This window comes from Labrus bergylta, chromosome 1, assembly GCF_963930695.1.
Source record: "Labrus bergylta chromosome 1, fLabBer1.1, whole genome shotgun sequence".
In the NCBI taxonomy this organism is placed as follows: domain Eukaryota; kingdom Metazoa; phylum Chordata; class Actinopteri; order Labriformes; family Labridae; genus Labrus; species Labrus bergylta.
The window spans coordinates 22,911,737-22,931,588 of NC_089195.1; the positions used below are offsets into that span (position 1 = coordinate 22,911,737).

A 19,852-nucleotide genomic window follows, 5' to 3' on the forward strand; every position below is an offset into this window, starting at 1 on the left:
TAATCCATCTTCTAAGGTTAAAAATTTATTTTTAATAATACAACAAAGTCCAAACTCAGCTGAAGTTTGCATTTCCTTGTAAACATAGAAGACAGATGGGGAAGTAAAGAAGTGATTTTGTTTAGTCGGTTGCCTGACAGCTCAAACCAAAACAAAATCACACTAACTTCACGAGCTCGCTCTCTCTGTCTATCTGTATCGCAGAAACATCTGGATCCAGTGAAGGCAGATTGTGTGTGTGTGTGTGTGTGTGTGTGTGTGTGTGTGTGTGTGTGTGTGTGTGTGTGTGTGTGTGTGTGTGTGTGTGTGTGTGTGTGTGTGTGTGGGGGGGGGGGTTTAAAGGTGGAAAGAGGCGGAGGGTGACAAGTGCTAGAAAGGGAGAGTGAAGGGAAGGGAGAAATGAATATCCATGATAACAGCCTGCACATTACAGCTACATTACACACATCCACATAAATATTAATAGATACATTTTTTCCAGAATAATATATATATTTTTAAATTTGGTATTCAAAGTAAGTATTCAAAAGCATGTAGATAGATGGGTACTTTCTTAATCCTTCACAGGAAATTAAACTGTCACAGCAGCAAAAAATAAATTAAAAAAATTGTAGTTTCATTAACAACTGTGAGTTGTTTATATTGTTGTTTTTTTCATTAGGTGGTATTTCCTGGATATTTTTATGCAAAAGTAGTAAAAGTATAAATCACCATCAACTGCTGCTTTAAGTAACGAGTCCTAAATAGTGTTTGCATTTTGCTCCCTCTAGTGATTAAAAAGTGGTTCTGCATTATTTTCGATGCTGTTCTTATTCATGTGTATTTTATCTCAGCAGAGTTTACCACACCGCGAGCCATCTTAACCGGCCATGACTGTGAGGTGACGTGTGCAAGTGTGTGTGCTGAGCTGGGACTTGTCATCAGCGGCTGCAAAGGTGGGATCTGTTTGTGATTTTTTTTTTTTTGGGGCCAAAATATGAAATGCAATACAAAACAATCTTTCTAATTCCCATCATCACGTCATCTTATTTTGTCCAGAGGGTCCTTGTCTGATCCATTCCATGAATGGGGACCTGCTGCGGACCCTGGAGGGCCCCGAGCGCTGCCTGAGGCCTCGTCTCATCCAGTCGTCCACAGAGGGAAACTGCCTGATCTACTACGACAAGGGCCAGTTCTGCATCTTCAGCGTCAACGGCAAACTGCTGGGCCACATGGAGGTGGAAGACAGCATCAAGGTGAGGAAACGTGCAGAATATCTAGGTTAGCATGCATGTGAAAGGGACCTTGCTCATGTATGTCTGCACCACATCAGGCGGCTCACTGATTAAAGGCTTTCCTTTGGTTTGAGATTTGAGTAAGGTAAGGGTCGAGGTGCCTCAGGGCAAAATGCGCCTTCACGTCCCTTTTATTTCCTTTCACACGCACACACGGGAGGAAATAGTGCTTTTTGATCCAAGGCCCTGTTGTCAGGTTGAATTGCGTTGGCGGTGCTGGTAGAGAACATTCCAGTGGAAGAGTGGTCCACTCTGGACACCAACACCATTAACTTCCCTCCAGCGCAGGACGACACATTCCCCCATTTCCCACATTTCCTCCCCGGTGGTTAGAGTGACACAAGATAGCAGCTACCGCCTTTGGTTTCCCGACCCTGTGTTTCCGGTTTGGCCTGGGAAATGTAAGCCTGCTCTGACAGACAGCCACACGCCTGTTTCCTATTAAGAAACTTCTCGTGCCCCGGCTCCTCTCCTGCCAGCCGGCCCAAACTGAACCCAAATACAACCTGTAGAACATTGATTAATGAGCACTCACAGACACTGATTGATTGTTTAAGTATCAAAGCTAGAACCAAACACTAACTAACCCTCTCATCGGCCTATAGAGGAACTAATAATGTAAAAGAAGCTTTTAGATATTGCACTTTTCCCAGAGATTCTGCTGAAGGAGTAGCAACTTGGGAACAGCGTGGAGGGCTGTTGTAAATTCTGTCGTCAATGTTGATAGAATATGAAAAAATACCAAAATCTTGGGATGACTCTGTGAGAGTCTGAACCTACATCCCCCCCCTGGATCCCCTTGGTCTGAGACTCCAACAGTATAGTTCATACCAGAATCAATCTTTTCAGACTCCAGAGCCTCAGCGCAGTATGACTCCAGGATAAATAAGTGTTTGTCCTGGCCTGTAGGATCAACTTAGAAAGATTGTGAAAAAAGGGAAAATGTTTGCTCTATGAATTTATAAGCGTCTGGAGTCAGAGGTGAGATGACAGGCTAACAGTCGGCATCCTAGTCTAATAGCGGAATCAAGTGACAGAAGCCATACTGAATGGATTACAGTCTTTTAAGTGCTGGTATAACTCAGGCAGTGTAACCATCGCAGCACTTTTTTCCCTGCTGTCGCCCGTGTAACAGGGGGATTAACAGCAACATAAATTCTTCTTTTTTTTTTTTTTTTTTTTTTACCTTCCCCAGCCCTCACAATCCGCCCACCGTTCCCCTGAAAGAAGTTGGAAATATGGGCATTAAAAGTGCACGTGTTTCTGCTGGAGTCATTTTTTAGTCACCCGAGCCTGAGTAGCCATCTTAGCTCCAGCAGAGCCGTCGACCATCTTGTTTGACCGCCCAGTGGAAGAGGTCTGATTTATAATGTCTGTCTGCAGCCTCCTACCTGGCCCGGCTGACATGTCTGCCAGCACTGCCGCCTCCTGCTGAGCTGCTGTAAGGTCATGGACTCCATTAGTTTATACAAGTGTACATTAATACAGCACAGAACCTGCTGGATAGTTATTATATTTATATTCTGTTTTACTATGTATAGTGTGATGTTAGAGCAGTAGATTACCAAAAAGTCTTTGTGAATGTTAATTAGAACAGTTCATCAAATTTTGTCAGAATTTTTCTTTTTATATTAATTTTTTAATTTGTCTGTGTGTTTGTGAAAACTATTATACAGAACTATTTAGTGTCTTTCAGCTCAGTGTGTTTGAAACTGTTTTAGTTCACTCTCAGCTTTTATCAAACGTTTCAAACTCCATCCGGTAATTAGGTTCTGTTTAAACACTTGAACAAACTCGCTGAGCGCTACTGGACCAGCATCAACCAGCAGGCGGATCATCCTAAGAACTAGATAACACAGTGTAGCCTTTAGCAGCTTAAAAGAGTTTTTTCAGAACCCAGAGTCAGCGATGAGTTTCAGTTGTCTGTCAATTTGTCTAATTTTTAAAAAATATAATATCTGAAGATATCTTCCTGCTCCTGTTTGTTCATGTTTAGTTCATGTTGCCTGTTGGGTTATTGTGTTGGAATCATACACTGAAATGAGCGAATAAATCAAATATTTTTAATCAAACATGAAGACTGTGAGGGAGGAATTTAATCAGACTTGACCCAAACTTTTAACTTGGACTAATGGATGAACTGACGAGATTTGAGTGGACAAAGATCCAGCTCCCCTTGAACTCACATCTAACTGATTGTAGTAAAACAAATCTAATGGCATCTCTGCTGCTTGTGTAAAAAAGTAAACTTTGTTCAAATGCTCCCCAAAATAATTACAGTTTAAGGGTGATAATATGTCTCTTCTGCTGCCCTCTAATGGCTCAAAATCAAACAAATGCTACTTTAAAATGTTCAGGTTTCCAGTAAAAAAAACAAAAAAAAAACGGAAGAAAAGACTGACGTTTTTTTGTCAGGCATAATAAACCCTAATTCTTTCCCCATGCACACGTTGGCACTGTACTTGAGTTAAAATTCATTGATCATGATTTGGTGAATTGAGCATCACATTTATCGTTGTTGTCAGATTAACTCTGATGTTGATACACAAGACAATCAGTGTACACACAAAACAGACCCACTGCGCACAAATCAACCCAGCACTGCACTCTGTCATGCTTCATTGCAAGCCGTCCTGGATGACGAGCTCACGCAGTAATTAGGCCTGATTTGTTCTCGATGCCTCCTGCCAGTGTGCAAGTGCATCAGTGTTTGCGCATTTACAATGTTTCTGTCTTCACATGCAATGTTAGTGTCTGTCTAAAGTGATGAGAATAAGAAACAGAGGTCATTTAATTCACCGTGTGGTAGGAAATTCCACAAAAAGTTTTCATATACAAAGCATTTTGTTAATTTAGGCCACACTCTCCACGTCCATCCCTTGTGTACAGCTCGTGAAGGGTTATTTATGTTTTGCTCACCAAGTCAAGTTCCTGAAAATGACTCGTTCCAACTTCAAAACTGAAGTTTAGGTTGAATTTTTCCGTTTAATCTGACGCTGATTCAACACACATGAGGCTGATGATTGAAGTCCTGCTGACTCACTGGAGAGCGGCTGCAGCTTGACAGACGGAGCCGTAAAAACCACAAAGGAGAAAAGCTCTAAATTAGTGTCATTTGCTGCTTTTAGAACTCACATTCTGCCTCGTCATTTCATCGGCCGTGCTCGCCCTCTGATTGATGCGCCTGACTGCTCCACTCTCAGCTTCCAGTGCCTATAATAGACTCCAACACACGACCTGATTTGTGTACGTCTGAATCCCGGGGGAGTCGTTCAGCTGTTACAGTTTGCAGGAAAAGCAGATGAGACGAGTAAATCTCGGAGAGACTCGCTGTGGGGAGCCATCTTTGTAGCAAGTCTGGGTCTGTCTACAGAAAGACCCAGAGGAGAGGCGGCTCTGACCTGGGATCTTTTGTCGGGTTACATGACCTCGCAGTATGAGCTTTACTCTGACATGAGAGATAAACTGGTCCCAGATCACCAGGCCTATTCACGGGCTATTTATGAATGTGGGTCCAAGCTGAATCCCGTTACTATAAGGTTGTTGTTGTTTTTTTAACCATTGAAGTACAGATTTTCAAGAATGTCAGGAATTTAAATCACTGAGTCATTTACCATTTACCAGTATGGCTTTAGGCTTACCACTGGAAATCAAATCTGACCCACTACTTTATAAAGTGAAAAAAAAGGAATAAAAATAAGAGTGTTAGGAAATTCTCAATCTAACGAAGACTTTTTTTTTTTCTTTCTTCCAGGCGATGCTCCTCAGCCGTGACGGTCAGTATCTGCTGACAGGCGGAGATGGAGGTGTAGTTTCTGTCTGGCAGGTTCACAACCTCAAACAGCTGTTTGCCTACCCGGGCTGTGACGCAGGAATCCGCTCTATGGCCATGTCGCACGACCAAAGGTAAACACACACAAAGTATAGTTCCAACAGAAGTTAGTTTTTTTTTTGTTTCATAGAGACATGTTTTATTGATTGAGGATCTCTTTTGTCATTTTCAAAAAATTTGTGACCACATTTAAAACGTTGAATACTTAGCTTGAATACAAGAGCTTGTTTTGAAAGTAACTGTTGTTTGTCACACTCGCTACAGCTGCATCTTCACACACATCTGCACATGACTCTAAAGTAACACACTCTGCGTTAGGAGATTCCACAAAGTAAATAAGAGTTAACAGCAAATATAACCAACTTCACCATCCTTCCTCGTACCTGTCCTCAGGTGCATCATAACCGGCATGGCGTCTGGAAGCATCGTGCTCTTCTACAACGACTTCAACAGATGGCACCACGAGTACCAGACCAGGTACTGAACCGACCACGGCAGCACCCCGACTGACCAACTGACTGACGATGATAAAAACTCAACTCTTTGAAGCGTGAACTCTTAAAAGACACTACGCTGTCTAAATCCTGAATGTATCTCATTGAAAAAATAAAAAAAAAATATAAACGTGTCCTCTTAAAGTCACAACTATTTTTAAAAAGGGCATTGCTATATTTTGTAGATCAGATAGAACGTTTTCATATAAATCATAGGGGTGGGGGTTACTGTTATTGTCGGTTACAAACAAATCTATTTTTAGCTGTAAGAGTCTATTTTCATCTCCTCTGGGGGAAAGAAACAGGGTCTGTGGGGAGCTAGTGATAAACCTTTTGACTTCAAAATCCAAATATTTGTGTACTTTAGGCTGAGTGATTTTTTTTTTTTTCTTTCTCTTGTAGGTGTGTATGTGGGGAATAATTCTAATTGTTAAGCTATCATTCACTTGATTTCTGCCGTTTTGGCAACAAAGCTTTTTCCATTTTTTTTTTGGCTGGTAGATATGAAATGTTTGAATAAATGTTAAATGTATTGGACAGAAGGATAAGCAAAGAGGGAATATACGTATATACATATATAAATAACTATATATTCTGTTTAAATGTAGTCATCCGTATTTAAAGTTTCCACCCCCCTGTACCTCTGTGCTTGTTAAGAGATTGCAGTTCAGTGCATGACTCGTATGAAACATATCAGACCTGTCGCATTATCGTTGAGTTCTTTTAACATTAAAAACATGACCTTATACTTACGCTCTGTGATGATGAAGATTAGCATAGGCAGGAGAAGAAGTCAGGAAAATGATGTCAAGGATTTCTTTCTCCTTTATATTTACATTTCTTTCTTAAATGACTGAAGAAGCAAACAGTAAAATCTTATTTTCTGACAGTTAGAGAAACATGAAGAAGAGTGCTAATTAGTCACGACATAAAAATGAAATCATGTCTTCATAACTCAAGCAGAGGCCGGCTCTTCATCTTTAAAGTCTTCTTTGAGTGCTGTCTCCAGAGCAGCTGACAGCAGCGTGAGATGTGCAATGAAAGGAAGGACTTTATTTCAGTCTATGATTCACTCTCTTTTTGTTTCAGCACAGAGGTCTAAATCACGGAATGAGCGATCATGTTCAGACGTGATCGAGCACTAAAACGGCAAAGCGACATATGTTCCTTTGGTCCGCAGTAAAAGAAATGTCCACATTGTAACTTTGATTTTGAGGGAAGCATTCCTTTGAAGTTTGCGCTTTGATGATGTGGTGTGAATCTCCACATATAAAATAAACTGCTGTTATGTATCAACCAATATTTTTGCAATCATTTTGGAGTGTTTTGTGTGCTGAGATCTGACAATAAAATTGAATTTTATAACTTCAATTTTCCTTTGAGTTGAGTGTTTTCTTTCATAAAGACCATATAGCCCCCTCTAGTGGCTAAAATCTGGTTGAACACAAATAATCACCACAAACGTGTCTTTTTTTATTGCATTTTTATTGTTTGCTGTACTGCTGTTTGAAAACAGTAAGAACATTAAAGCAGCCACTCTATGACTTATAAACCCCAAGTTTTACATGGATGAGATTCCTGTTTTAAAACAGACTTTTCATACAAATTTCCCTTTACAAACTGCTTATGAAAATCCACATCACTACATGTAGGAGAAGCTAAAGGGCATTATGTACCAACTTGATTTGTGTGTTTGAGGGTTTCATCTTTCAGAGAGGCAGGAAGTGGGGAAAAGGAGTAAACATGCAGCTTTAAATTCCTGAATAGGTAAAGAGGCAGCAACTCAAGGAATTAGCCCTACTTGCACCAGCTGGGGTAAATGATGTGGGTAAACAGGAGTAAAATAATTATACAAATAGAGAAAATCCATCATATTGGGGTGCAAAATGTGGAAACATTTTAAGTTTTAGCCAAGTCTGTATTGATAAAGGCATCTTTAAGCTATAAGCTGCAAGCTAGTGGTCAGGCACAAACCCGTCACCCTTAACAACACATTCATTCATAGAAATCCAACAGATCACAACAGTGTCTGTAATACTGGAGGAGCAGTGTTTACTAGTTTCATGCAAACCACACAGTTTGTTGTTGTTATTGACTGGTAAATGATGCTATTTGCTATCATGTCTGTTGGATCTATTTTACTATTTTAGCAGTTACGGCTGCTCAGACACACAGAGCCAAAAACAAACCTTCAAGTTTCAGGTGGACAGCTAAGGTTCTTCACACTATGTACAAAGTTTTCACATCAAAGAATACATACAGGGTGGAGTGTGACTAAATGTGTAAGCATGCCTCAGTTACAGTGGGTGAACAAAATATTCTACCAAATGAATTCATGAGTAAGAAAGGTAATGTTAAAGGGGTACGTTTACTAATAAACACAACATTGTATTGACATGCTGAGACTCTTTAATTAGCTCAGGTATTTCATAATAAGCTCACCAAAAATGAGATCCGTAGGGCCCTCGACAAAATAACTAAAAGAGCTTTCTGCTACTTTGCTAATTGCACTTTTTGATAGATGTCTCGAGATAATGTTTGTTGTGAATTGGTATGGTACAAATAAAGATTGATTGGTTGATGAAAGAAACAAAGGTACTCTGCTGTTATATTTTAAACTAAAAATCCTTCACGCTCCACAAAGGAAAAAATACAAAAAGGAAAGTCACCCTTAATGTACAGCACTATTGGTGCCACTTTCTACGAAATCAAAGCTCAGGGCTCATCTTAACTTAATAGTGTTTTTTCTCTTGTTTGTTTTCATTTAGAATAGAAGGACAATTTTATATCTTAAGGCCTCTTAATGTTTTTAAATAAAACAATTTTAATCTTTGGTTTTCATGGCCAAGAAATAAGAAATAGGCTTTTTTTTTCTTTTTTTTTTAAATAAAGGGGGCCTTAATAGAAAGAAAATGAACAGGTCACTTCCCAAAAACACACAGAACCCCCCACCACCCTGATGATTATTGCCTTCAACGTAATTAGTCTGAAGTGCTTTGGCAGATGTAACTACTATTTTGTCCACCCACTGTACTGGTATGTTGTAACAATTAATATAATCTTAAATTCAACATTTTATATGCAGTCTCCATCGGGATTAGCTGAGAAAACACTGGTAGTGGTTAGAGTTAGTTAACACTACGGGTAGCTAGGCTAGCAGGCTGAGATGTTTGATATGCTGAAATACTCCCATCATGAACTCACTGTTTCTTTGATAAAGCAGGAGGAGTGTGTGTGTGTGTGTGTGATGAATTACTATTTACAAAACAAATAGGCAGTCAAAGAAGGAGAATAAATTAAAGAAATCATTCACAGTAACATGACTTACAAAGACAAACCACTCAGAACAGTGATATATTCATTTCTCCACATCCTCCATTATTAATAAATACAAACATGTATACAGTCGACAAAGTCAGAGAAAATGCCTTGAATCCTCCGTCTCTGAAAATGAGTTGGATGAGAATAAAAGAAAACATGGACGCAGCGGTCTCTGGCTCAGTTTACAGCTATTGGAAATGCTAAAGATGGAGTTTTTAGCCTCCTCTTGTGTTTTCTAATTCACACACGTAAGGTCAGGGGCGAGAGGAGTGATTGGCTGCAGAATTATCGTTTAAAACTGCTCCATGAGCTCTTCATCGAGGAGATGACTGGGAGAGGGAGGAGTGGTGGATCTAGGAGGTGTAGAAGGAGGAGAAGGGAACAGCATTGGATGGATGGAAGAGGGGGAGGGGGGTTCTCGATTGGCCGAGGAGGACAGAGGGAAGAATACAACAGGTTTCACTGGGGAAAGTAGGGAGGGGGATGCTTGTTTAGTGGGAGAGGAACATGGGGACGTCTCCTCTTTGGTAGGAGACGATGGGGTTTGTTTGGTGGGAGGGGACAGAGAAGATGGCAGACATTTTATTGGAGAAAGAGAGTATGGTTTGTTGGGAGATGAGGGAGAATCTGAAGCTGATTTGGAGGGAGAAAAGGGGGCAGAAGGACAAGCTGGTTTTGTAGAAGGGGAAGAAGAAGATGGAGATGTTGTGGAGGGAGAAGGAGGAGGAGAAGCTGATGTGGAAGGAGAAAAGGGGGGAGAGTGAGAGGTTGGTTTGGTTGGAGAAGAGGGAGGAGAAAGAGAAGCAGGCTTGGTGGGAAAATTTGAAGAAAGACAAGCTGGGTTTGTAGGAGAAGAGGAGATTGGGTCTCCTTTGGTTGGAGATGATGAGGAATGATGGGAGGAAGGTGTGGAGGGAGTTGTGTGCATAAAAAGCTCAGGAGGAGTAGAGGGCGATGGAGGTTCCAGAGATAGGTAAGGAGCAGAGAAGGGTGAGGTTTTTAATTCAGGAAGCGGGGACACAGGCAAAGAGGTGATGGGGAAGGTTTCAGCAGAAGGTAAAGGGGAGAAAGGACGTGAACTGATGGGAGCAGAAGGATTCTCAGGCGCGTCGAGAGGAGCGGTCTCGGTGGCAGGTATTGGTTCTTTGGAGTGTGACGCTGGTGCAGGGAGAGAAGCTGGTCCTGACTTTGGTAGGGGTGCAGTTGGGACTTTCTTGCCAGCTGACGATGGTGAACACGGCTTGTTTTGGGGTCCTGGAAGATGACCGTTGGTGAGCTGGAGGGTCTCCTTATCTAGAGCTGTGTTCTAACAAAACAGACAGACAGAAAGACCCTCAGCGCTGACCTCTGAAGTTCATAAACCAACTCTCAAAGCAGAGAAAGGACAGATATTGTAACTCAGTGGACACTGAATTTAGGGGACCCGTTTTAAAAACTGTTGATGAGGGATTTAGCTTTAAGAATCAACTACATGAGTATGTTTCATTACAATCAATAACTGCTGTGCTGACCTACAGTAGTTTAGTCTTTTTGATGATCTCTACGAATGAACAACAATGATGCTAATGGGGATGAACACAAGTGGTGGAAGGACATATTAACAAAAGGACAGAATTCTTGGCACAGTCACAGACCCCACGAGAAGGAAACAGAGATCATCAGAGCTTATCTATGAGCAGAAAAAGGGCAAATGTTGGAGTAGACTTTCACTTTGTCATTAAACACAGATACATGCATGGTGTTTTTTTTCTCTTGAGTAAAGCCAATTGATGTGATCTAAACATGGGACACAAATAGTAAAGGTCATGTTCCTCATTTGCCCTTGTGCTGAGTCTCAGCAGCAGAACAGACGAGGCGGAGCGTTCAGTGTTAGTACATACCGGTGCCTTGCAGCTAAATCAGAGGGGGGCGTTATGCAGGGAGAGGGGAGAAGCAAAAAAAAAAAGGGACAGAAACTAGTCTTACTCACAGCATCACAAACATATGTTCCAACATAACAAGCATGACGGCCAGTGGACAGTTGGTGTTCCAGCTCAGCGGCAGTCTGCGTTTTCAGATACTTTAACCGTAGTCCAAATCGAACTGACACGTTGCTTTTCAGAGCAATGATCGTGAATAGTAACAGTAAAACGTAGAAACTTAAAAACTAAGCTATGCTACAATTACATTCTTCTCAGTAGACTTCAATCTAAGGTACGATTTCAATTTATTAGCTTTAAATTACTCTGAGCATATGTTGATGTATGTCCAGGACACTCTTGTAAATGAGGTCTTTCTGGTTAAAGACAATTTAAATGAAAGAAAAATAAAACAAGGCTGGTAATATTCTGTATCTTTCTAATTATCAGCAAAACTTAAACTGACTTAAACCAATAGTCTTAAACTTATATATTCTAATATTGTTTGTTCCTCTGTGCTAAAGGGCTCTATTTTAAAAGACAAACTGTTGCACTGGATCTCATGTTCGTTAAATAACAAACACTGAAATCATTTGAATCAGTCCCACTTACACCATCCTGCTACTTTTGATAAATGACTAATATGTAGCCTGCAATAAAATAATATTTTTTTGAAGTTAGTTTATTTTTCTGTAATGATTTTTATTGATCAAAGTCTCTTGTTTTACACTGAGTATAAATGCTCACACGCTCTTATTATTTTATTTTGGATATAAAAACTTTTCAAAGGAAAACTGTTACTTGTTTTTTTGTTCAATAAAATATAGAGAAAAATATTCCTATGAAACAACCAAATTGATCCCGATCGGGTGTCGTTTCCTCAGAACAGACCAGTCATCTTAGAAAAAGGTATTTTTTTTTATTTTTATCAAAATGTATATTGGGTTACCACTCTTACAGATTTAAGTCGTATTGTACCTGAATGGACTGGTGCTGAGAGTCAATAGACAGTGAACAGATGTTGACGAACTAAAAACATTAACAAAAAGAAAAACGCAGACAAACGTCAGCCTTATCTTAAAATGTGCATCGGAATCTTCTTCGCAGGGCCTTTCAGCCACATTGGTTTGCTTCCATCTCTGCAAGTTGAAACCTCCAGAATTGTTTTCTCTATGTTTTCCACAAGGTGGCACCAGAGTACCATTAACCGTGAACTATGCTAGGCACCGACTACATTTGATTTGAAGGAGGTATATTCTCTAAAACAAAAATGACTCCTGGCAGAGAGGGAAGCAACACAACACTGCTCTTGCATTAGCTTAAAATAGCATCGGTAACATGCTTAATAACTTCTTCAAATATGTGATTAAACAAACATCCTCCAAAACACAAGAAGATAATTTACACACACCATAAAAAAAGTTTGTGTTTGATACAAATGTAATGAAATGTGAGTGAAGGAAGCAGAACAATGAGGGGTGATTTCAGGACAGAGTGCATGTTGTGTTAGCGATGTCCACATCAGTTGATCATTGTTAGCAGTTACTGCAGCTGGTGGCCAGAGGAGTTGGGCAGGGGGCCTGAGAAAGAAACAGGAAGGGAAGAGAAGGAAGGGAAAGCAAAAGGAGGGTGAGGGGAAGGGAGATGGCTGGAGAGGAAGAAGGCCGGCAGGATGAATGGGGGTTGGGGGGATGTATGAAGTGTGTACCAAGCTCTCAGCTCCAGGCGTCCCCTGTGGTCCTGGGTCGAGTGTGAGGGAGGGGTGAAGAAGAGGATGGAGGAAGAGGATGGAGAGGAGGTGGAGGAGGAGGAGGAGGAGGCCGAGGCCAGGGCCGAGCTTACACCTCAAACTGTCAAATGAGATTTAAAACAAATAAATGAGGATCTTTACGGGAGGGATCGAATCAGATCTCTCGTGAGAGGACCCCCCTCCCTTTTCCTGCTTTCAGTTCTGATGTACAGTATAGCCTGAAGTGAAAGGGCTGATGGTTAATGTGACCTGATGACACGAGGAGAGGAGGGGATGTTGAACTGTACAACAGGAAGTGACGCCACAGGAAGGAAGGATGTGACCACTAAGGTTATGACTTCTTCTGCCTCCTGCTGATCTTTCCATCTCTAAAATCTCGTCAGACATGTTTACAGTAACATAAGATGTTTCTCTGTAGCCTCTTGGATGATGAGTTCAGCCAGATATTTTTTGGGCATATGATTCATAAAAAAAAGTGAATTAGAAAGGGCTCAGTTTTCTGTATTTGGGTCAGACATTCCCCACCATGCAGTGAGTGTTTGGAAAAGAGCCTGACATGTCCAAGCTGTTCAGGACACCTCTATGATTACTGTTAAATCCCTGTCAACCCCTCAGTTTACAATACCATCGAGGGCACAAGATTATTCTCTTCAATATGTAAAAAATAAAGAATATCAAAAAAAAGAAAATCTGCAGCACATCTGCAGTCAAGATACTGGTGATATTTGGTAAATCATGAGTGTTTTGTGAATGATTCTTGGTGCTTACCATGATGACAGACACCCCAGCTGTGGTGTTGTTGTACTTAGGCGCAGTGTCAAAGTGTGTCTTCAGTTTACCTGTGACCTCCATCTTCATGTTGTTCTCCATGCCTGTGTCATCCTAGCACACACCCACACACACACACAGACATGCAATGAGGTGGAGTGGTTCGATGGGTTTTGCACACAAATATTTTTCCGGTTTGTACGAGTCGAAGCAAAAACACCATATTTGGAGGTGGCGGGACATGCAAATATAGACAAAGCAGTGCTGTGAGATACCGTGACCCAGGGGTGGGAGAGGATGTCTTGTGCGGTGTATCGGGCCTCAGCATTGACGGTCAGCATCTTTCCAATCAGCTCCTGCAACAAAACAAAAGATGCGGTAATCTAGATCAGCACTTTTGGATTTCTTGCTGATGTTTTAGTTCTACACATAACTGTTTGATGTAACACTATTCATTGCACTAAAAAGGATCATGAGGCATTTTTTCATACACCTTTAGGGCAGCTTTTTTTCTGCTTAAATGGGCAAACATTTCTCGAGTCGATAATAATATTGTATTAGCAACAGCTACCCACATACAGTATGCAACCTGCAGTTAACGGCTGGCAGTAGTATTTCCTGTTTCTAGTTATGTGATGTATATACGATAAGTAGAATATCATCACTAATCTTTTAGTTAGTGGACTTCTGAGCGTATCCGCGGTTTAGAGCTGAGCAGGAAGCGCACAGTAGTTTAGCCACATTTTCTTCTGTGAACCGGTGGTGTTAAAATAAGAGATATTGAACTACAAAAGCCATGAGCTGGTATCATGTATCGCGTGTTCTTGCAGGTCAAATCCAGCCTTTGTTAAATGTCATCCTGCACAGCTACATCCATGCAAGTTGTTTCGTGCCGAGTGTCTCAAAGTGTGCACTTTTCCAAAGTGACAGGGCCTCTGTGACAGCACCGACTTTAATTAGCAGGCTGGTGTTGCATGCTGAGCACGAGCTGTCACTTTAATACATGACATTAATTTAGAGGGCGGGAGGAGGTCCTGTGTCCTTCGGCCGACAGCAGTCATTAAATGGGTGGGAATTATGTGGGTTCACAGGTAGTGTGTTATTTTAAACTGGAACGTTTGGACCTCACTGCTCTTAGTTTAGTAATGTTTAAACTTTTTTACAGCTGTGTCAGGAGGTTAGGATCAGACTATGCATTGGTTTGTGTTATTCTGAGGAAATGAATAGGATCCATGGTGTCTTCAAAAGTGAAATAACTGGACATGTGTTGTTTTGTGTGTGGCACTAACCTTGGCTGAGTCAGTGATGTTGTCCCAGTAAGGACTGGGAAAGTCAAGCCGTCCCAGAAGGATCTGGTCAAACAGATCCTCTTGCAGGTTACTCTCACTGCATGGGAAGAAAACCAGACACTCAGCGAACACATATTCACTACTCTAATACAGCACACATATCATACATCTACACTACGTGTACTGCACTCTGCGTAAATATAAACAGCCTTTTGCAGTATACTTTAATTATGTGGTTATAATAGTTGCATTTACTGCTATAGATTAAACATGGATTTCTAAATGTAGTAAAATCTTTCCAAGGCTATGACTGCAGGCTAGCAATCTTTATCAACTACTGCAGGAACTGTGAGTCTATGTAGCAACAGAAAGTCAACAGTCTTAAAAAGTGACAAATAATGTGGAGAGATCCTTTTTCATTTTGTCTGTGTCAGATAACTTCTATATATTGTTTTTTTTAAACCACAGGATAACTTTAGTATTTCAAACCACATGATGACTTTAATATTTGATCTTCAAATTGTTTGAGTTCAATCCTAGGCTTTACTAAACGATATATAAACTCAGGATAAGTTACCTTCTAAATGGAGGGAAGCCACACAGCAGGATGTAGGTGATGACACCTGCAGCCCAGATGTCAACCTTCAGACCGTAGCTGTGGAAGAAGGCGACACGTGGACACAGCAAAGGTCGGTTAAGAATACACTTCAGATCCCTGACACAAAACAATGAAACAATGTACAATGTTTCCACATTTTGTAAGGAAAAACTTTATCAATGTTTTTTAATGATATCAAAAGTTCACACACCAAAGCAACAATAGGTGAAGTCACATCTATACTGTTGTGGTTTTTTTTTAACTCAGTAAAACACCAAAACTCCCTTTTTGCCAGCTAGATATAAGAAGAAATTGTGAGGTGTGATTACCTTAGATAAGCTTTGAATCACAGTTTAATGTCTGTTTGCCGTTCTTCATGTCTTACACAGTTTCTTTGTTTGCGACCTGTTTCTGATTAATCAAAAATATCACTAAATTGGCACCAATAATTCTGAGGGCAGCTGATAGCTAGCTTGTGCTTAATCTGACTGCATGAAAATGGTATGAAAGCAAGCCAATAAAACCTGCATGCTGAGTGAGAAGGCATCTTATTTACACAGGATCATTTACTGCTATAAATGTTTACTGGGAATGCTCATTTCACCTTAACGCTAAAAAAATCACAGCCCTGCAGGTCCCCTTTGTAAACTACAACTGTACATAGAACAGATGTTTCTACTCACACCGACTTACAAATCAATGAAAACAAGCATGTTAAAGGAAGTAAAATATGACTTACCCACACTCAGAGATTATTTCTGGAGCCACGTATGTAGGTGTACCACACACAGTATACAAAGGTCCCTCCACCACTGTGGCAAGACCAAAGTCCCCGAGTTTCAGTGACTTGGTGCCATCTGGATACTCAAACACCTTACAGAAAATGCATGCTTAGTAAACCCTTAGCTACTGTATGATTCGATCAAAAATCAGTGTGAGTGTGAGACATACCAGCAGGTTCTCAGGTTTAATGTCTCTGTGGACAATGCTCATGCTGTGCAGGTACTTCAGAGCTGCAGCCAGATTGTACACCATGACAGTGGCGTCTCTCTCTGTGTACTTGGCCGAGGAGGTGATGGCATCGAATAAATCCCCTCCCTGTGTCAACATCAAAGTAAAGCGGTTAAACATGAAACTGCACTAAGACATGAGGATTGTGTTCTCCCCCATTAGCCTCTAGTGTACCTTGACAAGCTCCATCACCAGGTAGAGCTCAGAGGACGTGTCCACCTCCTCTACCAACATGATGATGTTGGGATGTTTGACTCTCCGTAGCACAGCGACCTCATTTTCTATGAGATGCTCCTGGAAACACGCCAAAGCATATAATCTAAGTGAGTACACAGGCTTTCGCACAGAGGCCATTATGCTAATAAAAGGACGCTGCATTGTTGATTCAATCTGAAATGGTGTCATGGGTGTGTGATTGTGCAACTGTGTCTGAAGGCAACATACACAGAAAGACTGAAAGTGAAAGAGGTAGAGGTAATGTGATGAAGAGGAGAAAAAAAAAAGACAGAGCTAGACCTTTCCACTGCACTTGGCCTTGTCGATGATCTTTAGTGCAAATTCTTTCCCCGTGGACCTGAAGAGAAACGGCGCAATTAGAGAAAGCAATAAAAACAGCACTGACTCTGCAACTTTGTCTATAATACAGATCAAGTGCTCACAAGAGAGCTGCAGTTACAGTGAGCAGGAGCACGGCCACAGGGTTTGTTGGAAACCTATGTTGGCTGTAATAGTCAGGATTATAGAGGTAAGAAAAAAAAGAAGGCAGAATCTGAGACCACCCACTTTAAGAGTAACCTAACACTTGACAAAGAGTGTTTTTTTTTTTTTACTTCCATCTCAGGTTGAAAGTTTCAGGTTTGACCTCAAGCAGCTAATGGAGGTGGCGAAGCTCTGTTTCACCTGTAATCACATTTAACAGTGATGTCACACAGACACACTCTGGAGGTCACTTCTACATCCATTGTGTTCTGTATATATACAGATATAGTATATAGTACATGTATATATATATATATATATATATATATATATATATATATATATATATATAGTCTTCATATCTGTGGTACATTCTGAAAGGTCATTGTGTTTACTTTGTATACTTTCGTTTGTTTACATGATAATCCACAGGGAACCTTTCAGTACTTTCCATGATGGTGCACCAGATTATAAGGACACACACACTTCACCTCCTCGGATCATCATCACCCCCATTGTCTTCCTGAGCGGTGTGTTGACTTAGAGATTAAAAGGCTAATGAAGCGAATTCACCGCTGGGTTTAATCCATGGGATATTTCTGTCTCCACAATGCCCTGTCATCAGGACTTAGAAAGCCTGATGGAGCCGTTACAGCATGTGATGCAGTAACCGCTTATCATTTAGGCCCACAATGCAGCAGGCTGCTGTGTGATCACTGCAGACAGCTGCCAGCTGTTCATTCAACATTCCTAGTGTGATTGAATTTGTTTTCACCTACCTCTCCACGCACTCTTTGACCACAGCAAAGTTGCCATCCCCGATAATCTTGCCAATCTTGTATTTTTCAGAGATGGTGGAAGCAGGCAGGTTGCCATTAACTGCTGAGGAGAGACAGAGGTTACAGAAGGACACAGACGAGATTTTCTGTTTCATAAAACTACAGAAGCTCTGGCAGATAGTCAACAAGTTCTCAGACTGAATTATGAGACCACACACTGTGCAACAACATCACACACAAACTGCAAGATGCACAGGGGACTCTACTTATCCTCATGTAGTGAGCAATATTAGAACACATGCAAACATAAAATCATTTAGTTACAGTAAGTACCAGCTAACACAGTGGGGGAATATTCCACTTATCCTCCACATGAGGCCTACTCTGCAAAAAATGTGTTTGGTAAGCAAATTTTGAAATGTGCCCTGATTGGATCATTTTAATGTGGCAGTAAATGTCAACCCCATGCACTGAAGGTAAGGGAGTCTGTGCAAAAGTGTCTACTGAGTTTGCAAAGGACACGGAGAGGAGACGAGAGGAGAGGAGACGAGAGGAGAGGAGAGGAGACGAGACGAGACGAGAGGAGAGGAGAGGAAAGGACGTACCCTCTGGACTTGGTAGATTTGTTAGCTCCTGGTGATTGTTCAATGAGCCATTTACATTTTGTGAAGAGATGTGATGTGAAGGAGGAATCTGCAGGATGCAAAAACAAACACAAAAATAGAGATAAGCGCCAGGCCTAAAACAACACCCTAAGAAAAATAACCATGGCAACCTAAGTGCCCACAAGAAACTGGCTGATAAACAAATTGTGTTCATTAATGTTACATGAAATTATAGTTGATTTTTGACAATTTGTTCCTTGGAATGTTACAGAGGATATTCAAAGGAGAAACTTGTTGTTGGGTCTTAGTATAGAAGTTAAATTTACAATAGCACAGCCTGCATATACTGTGACACTTTTTTTTTTTTCACTTAAACAGCCAACTAGGTCTAAATTTAGCTTGTCCTTTAAAATGTGCAAGGTGTCAGAGCTCCTGGAAAGGATCTGCTCCTCCGCATCCACTTATCACTGCATATAAAACTGTTACGGCTGCAAATGAATCTTTAATTTGTTAAGAGCATCAACTCTGCAGAGCACAGCAGTGGCAACTTTTGCCCTTTCTTGATAAACTTTATCCATAAATTTATGTCAAAAGCTTAAAAATCAGACCAGTGATCTTTAAGCTGTACATTACCTTACTGTGCATTTACTTACAGTAAGGATCCATTATTTAGCCTTAACTGTTAGCCCTCTGGACACACATAGAAATGGGACGCCCATCACACGTTTTTTGAATACTCTATACATAAAAAAGCTTTCTCGTCTGGTACATAACTTTTTCATATGGCATTAGTTCAACTGTCAACCTACATGCAGGTAGTTGATGATAAAGAGTGGGAAACTGTGTCATTACTCTTGTGCTTCCTGGTGTAGTTTTTAAAATGTTTTTACACTTTTTACCCTCAGCTTCTGCCAGTGACTTTTAGAGCTGTCATTGAATCATAAGTATATATTATCCAGCCAAATGAATTTTACTGGGCTTAGAGAGACATGGTGGTGGTCTGCAAGAAGTCTGCCAGCTGGCTGCAGGCGTAAGAAACTCTGTAGGCTGGGACTAACATGAAGCTTACAGAAAAATCCATCGATTAATCAGATTAGTGTCCCAGACTCTCCCAAAATAAACACCAAAAAGCTACAACACTTGCTGTCCACAGATCTGTGGTCAGACGGTCAGTGACTCGATGACTTAACTTTACAGACATATTGAATCATTTTGTGGTAAGTAGGTCGATACCATCAGGCATGTTGGATAGTTCAGGCCTTTAACAATATTGGATTTTTCAAATGGTGCTCATTTTCTGAAAGTTAATGTTAAGTGTTGAAAGCTTTTTTCCTTAAAGGTCACATATTGTGCAAAATACACTTTAAAATGTTTTTCTAACACTAATACGTGTCCCTGGCCTGTCTACTAACCCCCCAATTATGAAAAAAATCCACCTCCTCTGTCTTTTGTGTTATCCACTTTTCAGAAAAGGTGTGCTCAAACAGGCTGTTTGGAGATTTTCCCTTTATGACATCACAAATGGCAGTAACCC

General features: G+C 40.8%; 2 protein-coding genes across 10 annotated transcripts in view; one reads left to right on the forward strand and one right to left on the reverse strand.

The window, feature by feature from the left end:
• Window positions 1–6,971, forward strand: part of lrba (LPS-responsive vesicle trafficking, beach and anchor containing) — a 188,254-nt gene extending 181,283 nt beyond the window's left edge. For 2 of the 3 annotated variants that reach the window (XM_065956897.1, XM_065956901.1), the window contains 4 exons: window positions 834–935; window positions 1,039–1,235; window positions 5,029–5,180; window positions 5,500–6,971. In XM_065956897.1, the coding sequence (XP_065812969.1) occupies window positions 834–935; window positions 1,039–1,235; window positions 5,029–5,180; window positions 5,500–5,590 (542 nt within the window). In that variant the 3' untranslated portion in view covers window positions 5,591–6,971. The remainder of the gene's footprint in view (window positions 1–833; window positions 936–1,038; window positions 1,236–5,028; window positions 5,181–5,499) is intronic. The other variant, XM_020628906.3, reaches the window with a different exon arrangement.
• Window positions 6,972–7,066: 95 nt separating this feature from the next.
• Window positions 7,067–19,852, reverse strand: part of dclk2a (doublecortin-like kinase 2a) — a 39,186-nt gene continuing 26,400 nt past the window's right edge. For 2 of the 7 annotated variants that reach the window (XM_020628767.3, XM_020628763.3), the window contains exons 7-17: window positions 18,319–18,406; window positions 17,714–17,813; window positions 16,752–16,809; window positions 16,410–16,529; window positions 16,176–16,322; window positions 15,964–16,097; window positions 15,204–15,281; window positions 14,627–14,723; window positions 13,613–13,693; window positions 13,338–13,451; window positions 7,067–10,227 (exon numbers count right to left, since the gene is read on the reverse strand). In XM_020628767.3, coding sequence (XP_020484423.2) covers window positions 9,214–10,227; window positions 13,338–13,451; window positions 13,613–13,693; window positions 14,627–14,723; window positions 15,204–15,281; window positions 15,964–16,097; window positions 16,176–16,322; window positions 16,410–16,529; window positions 16,752–16,809; window positions 17,714–17,813; window positions 18,319–18,406 — 2,031 coding nt within the window. In that variant the 3' untranslated portion in view covers window positions 7,067–9,213. Of the gene's footprint in view, window positions 10,228–10,801; window positions 10,815–12,527; window positions 12,670–13,337; window positions 13,452–13,612; window positions 13,694–14,626; window positions 14,724–15,203; window positions 15,282–15,963; window positions 16,098–16,175; window positions 16,323–16,409; window positions 16,530–16,751; window positions 16,810–17,713; window positions 17,817–18,318; window positions 18,407–19,852 lie in introns of all 7 variants that reach the window. The other 5 variants (XM_029276218.2, XM_029276211.2, XM_065956928.1 and 2 more) reach the window with 4 other exon arrangements.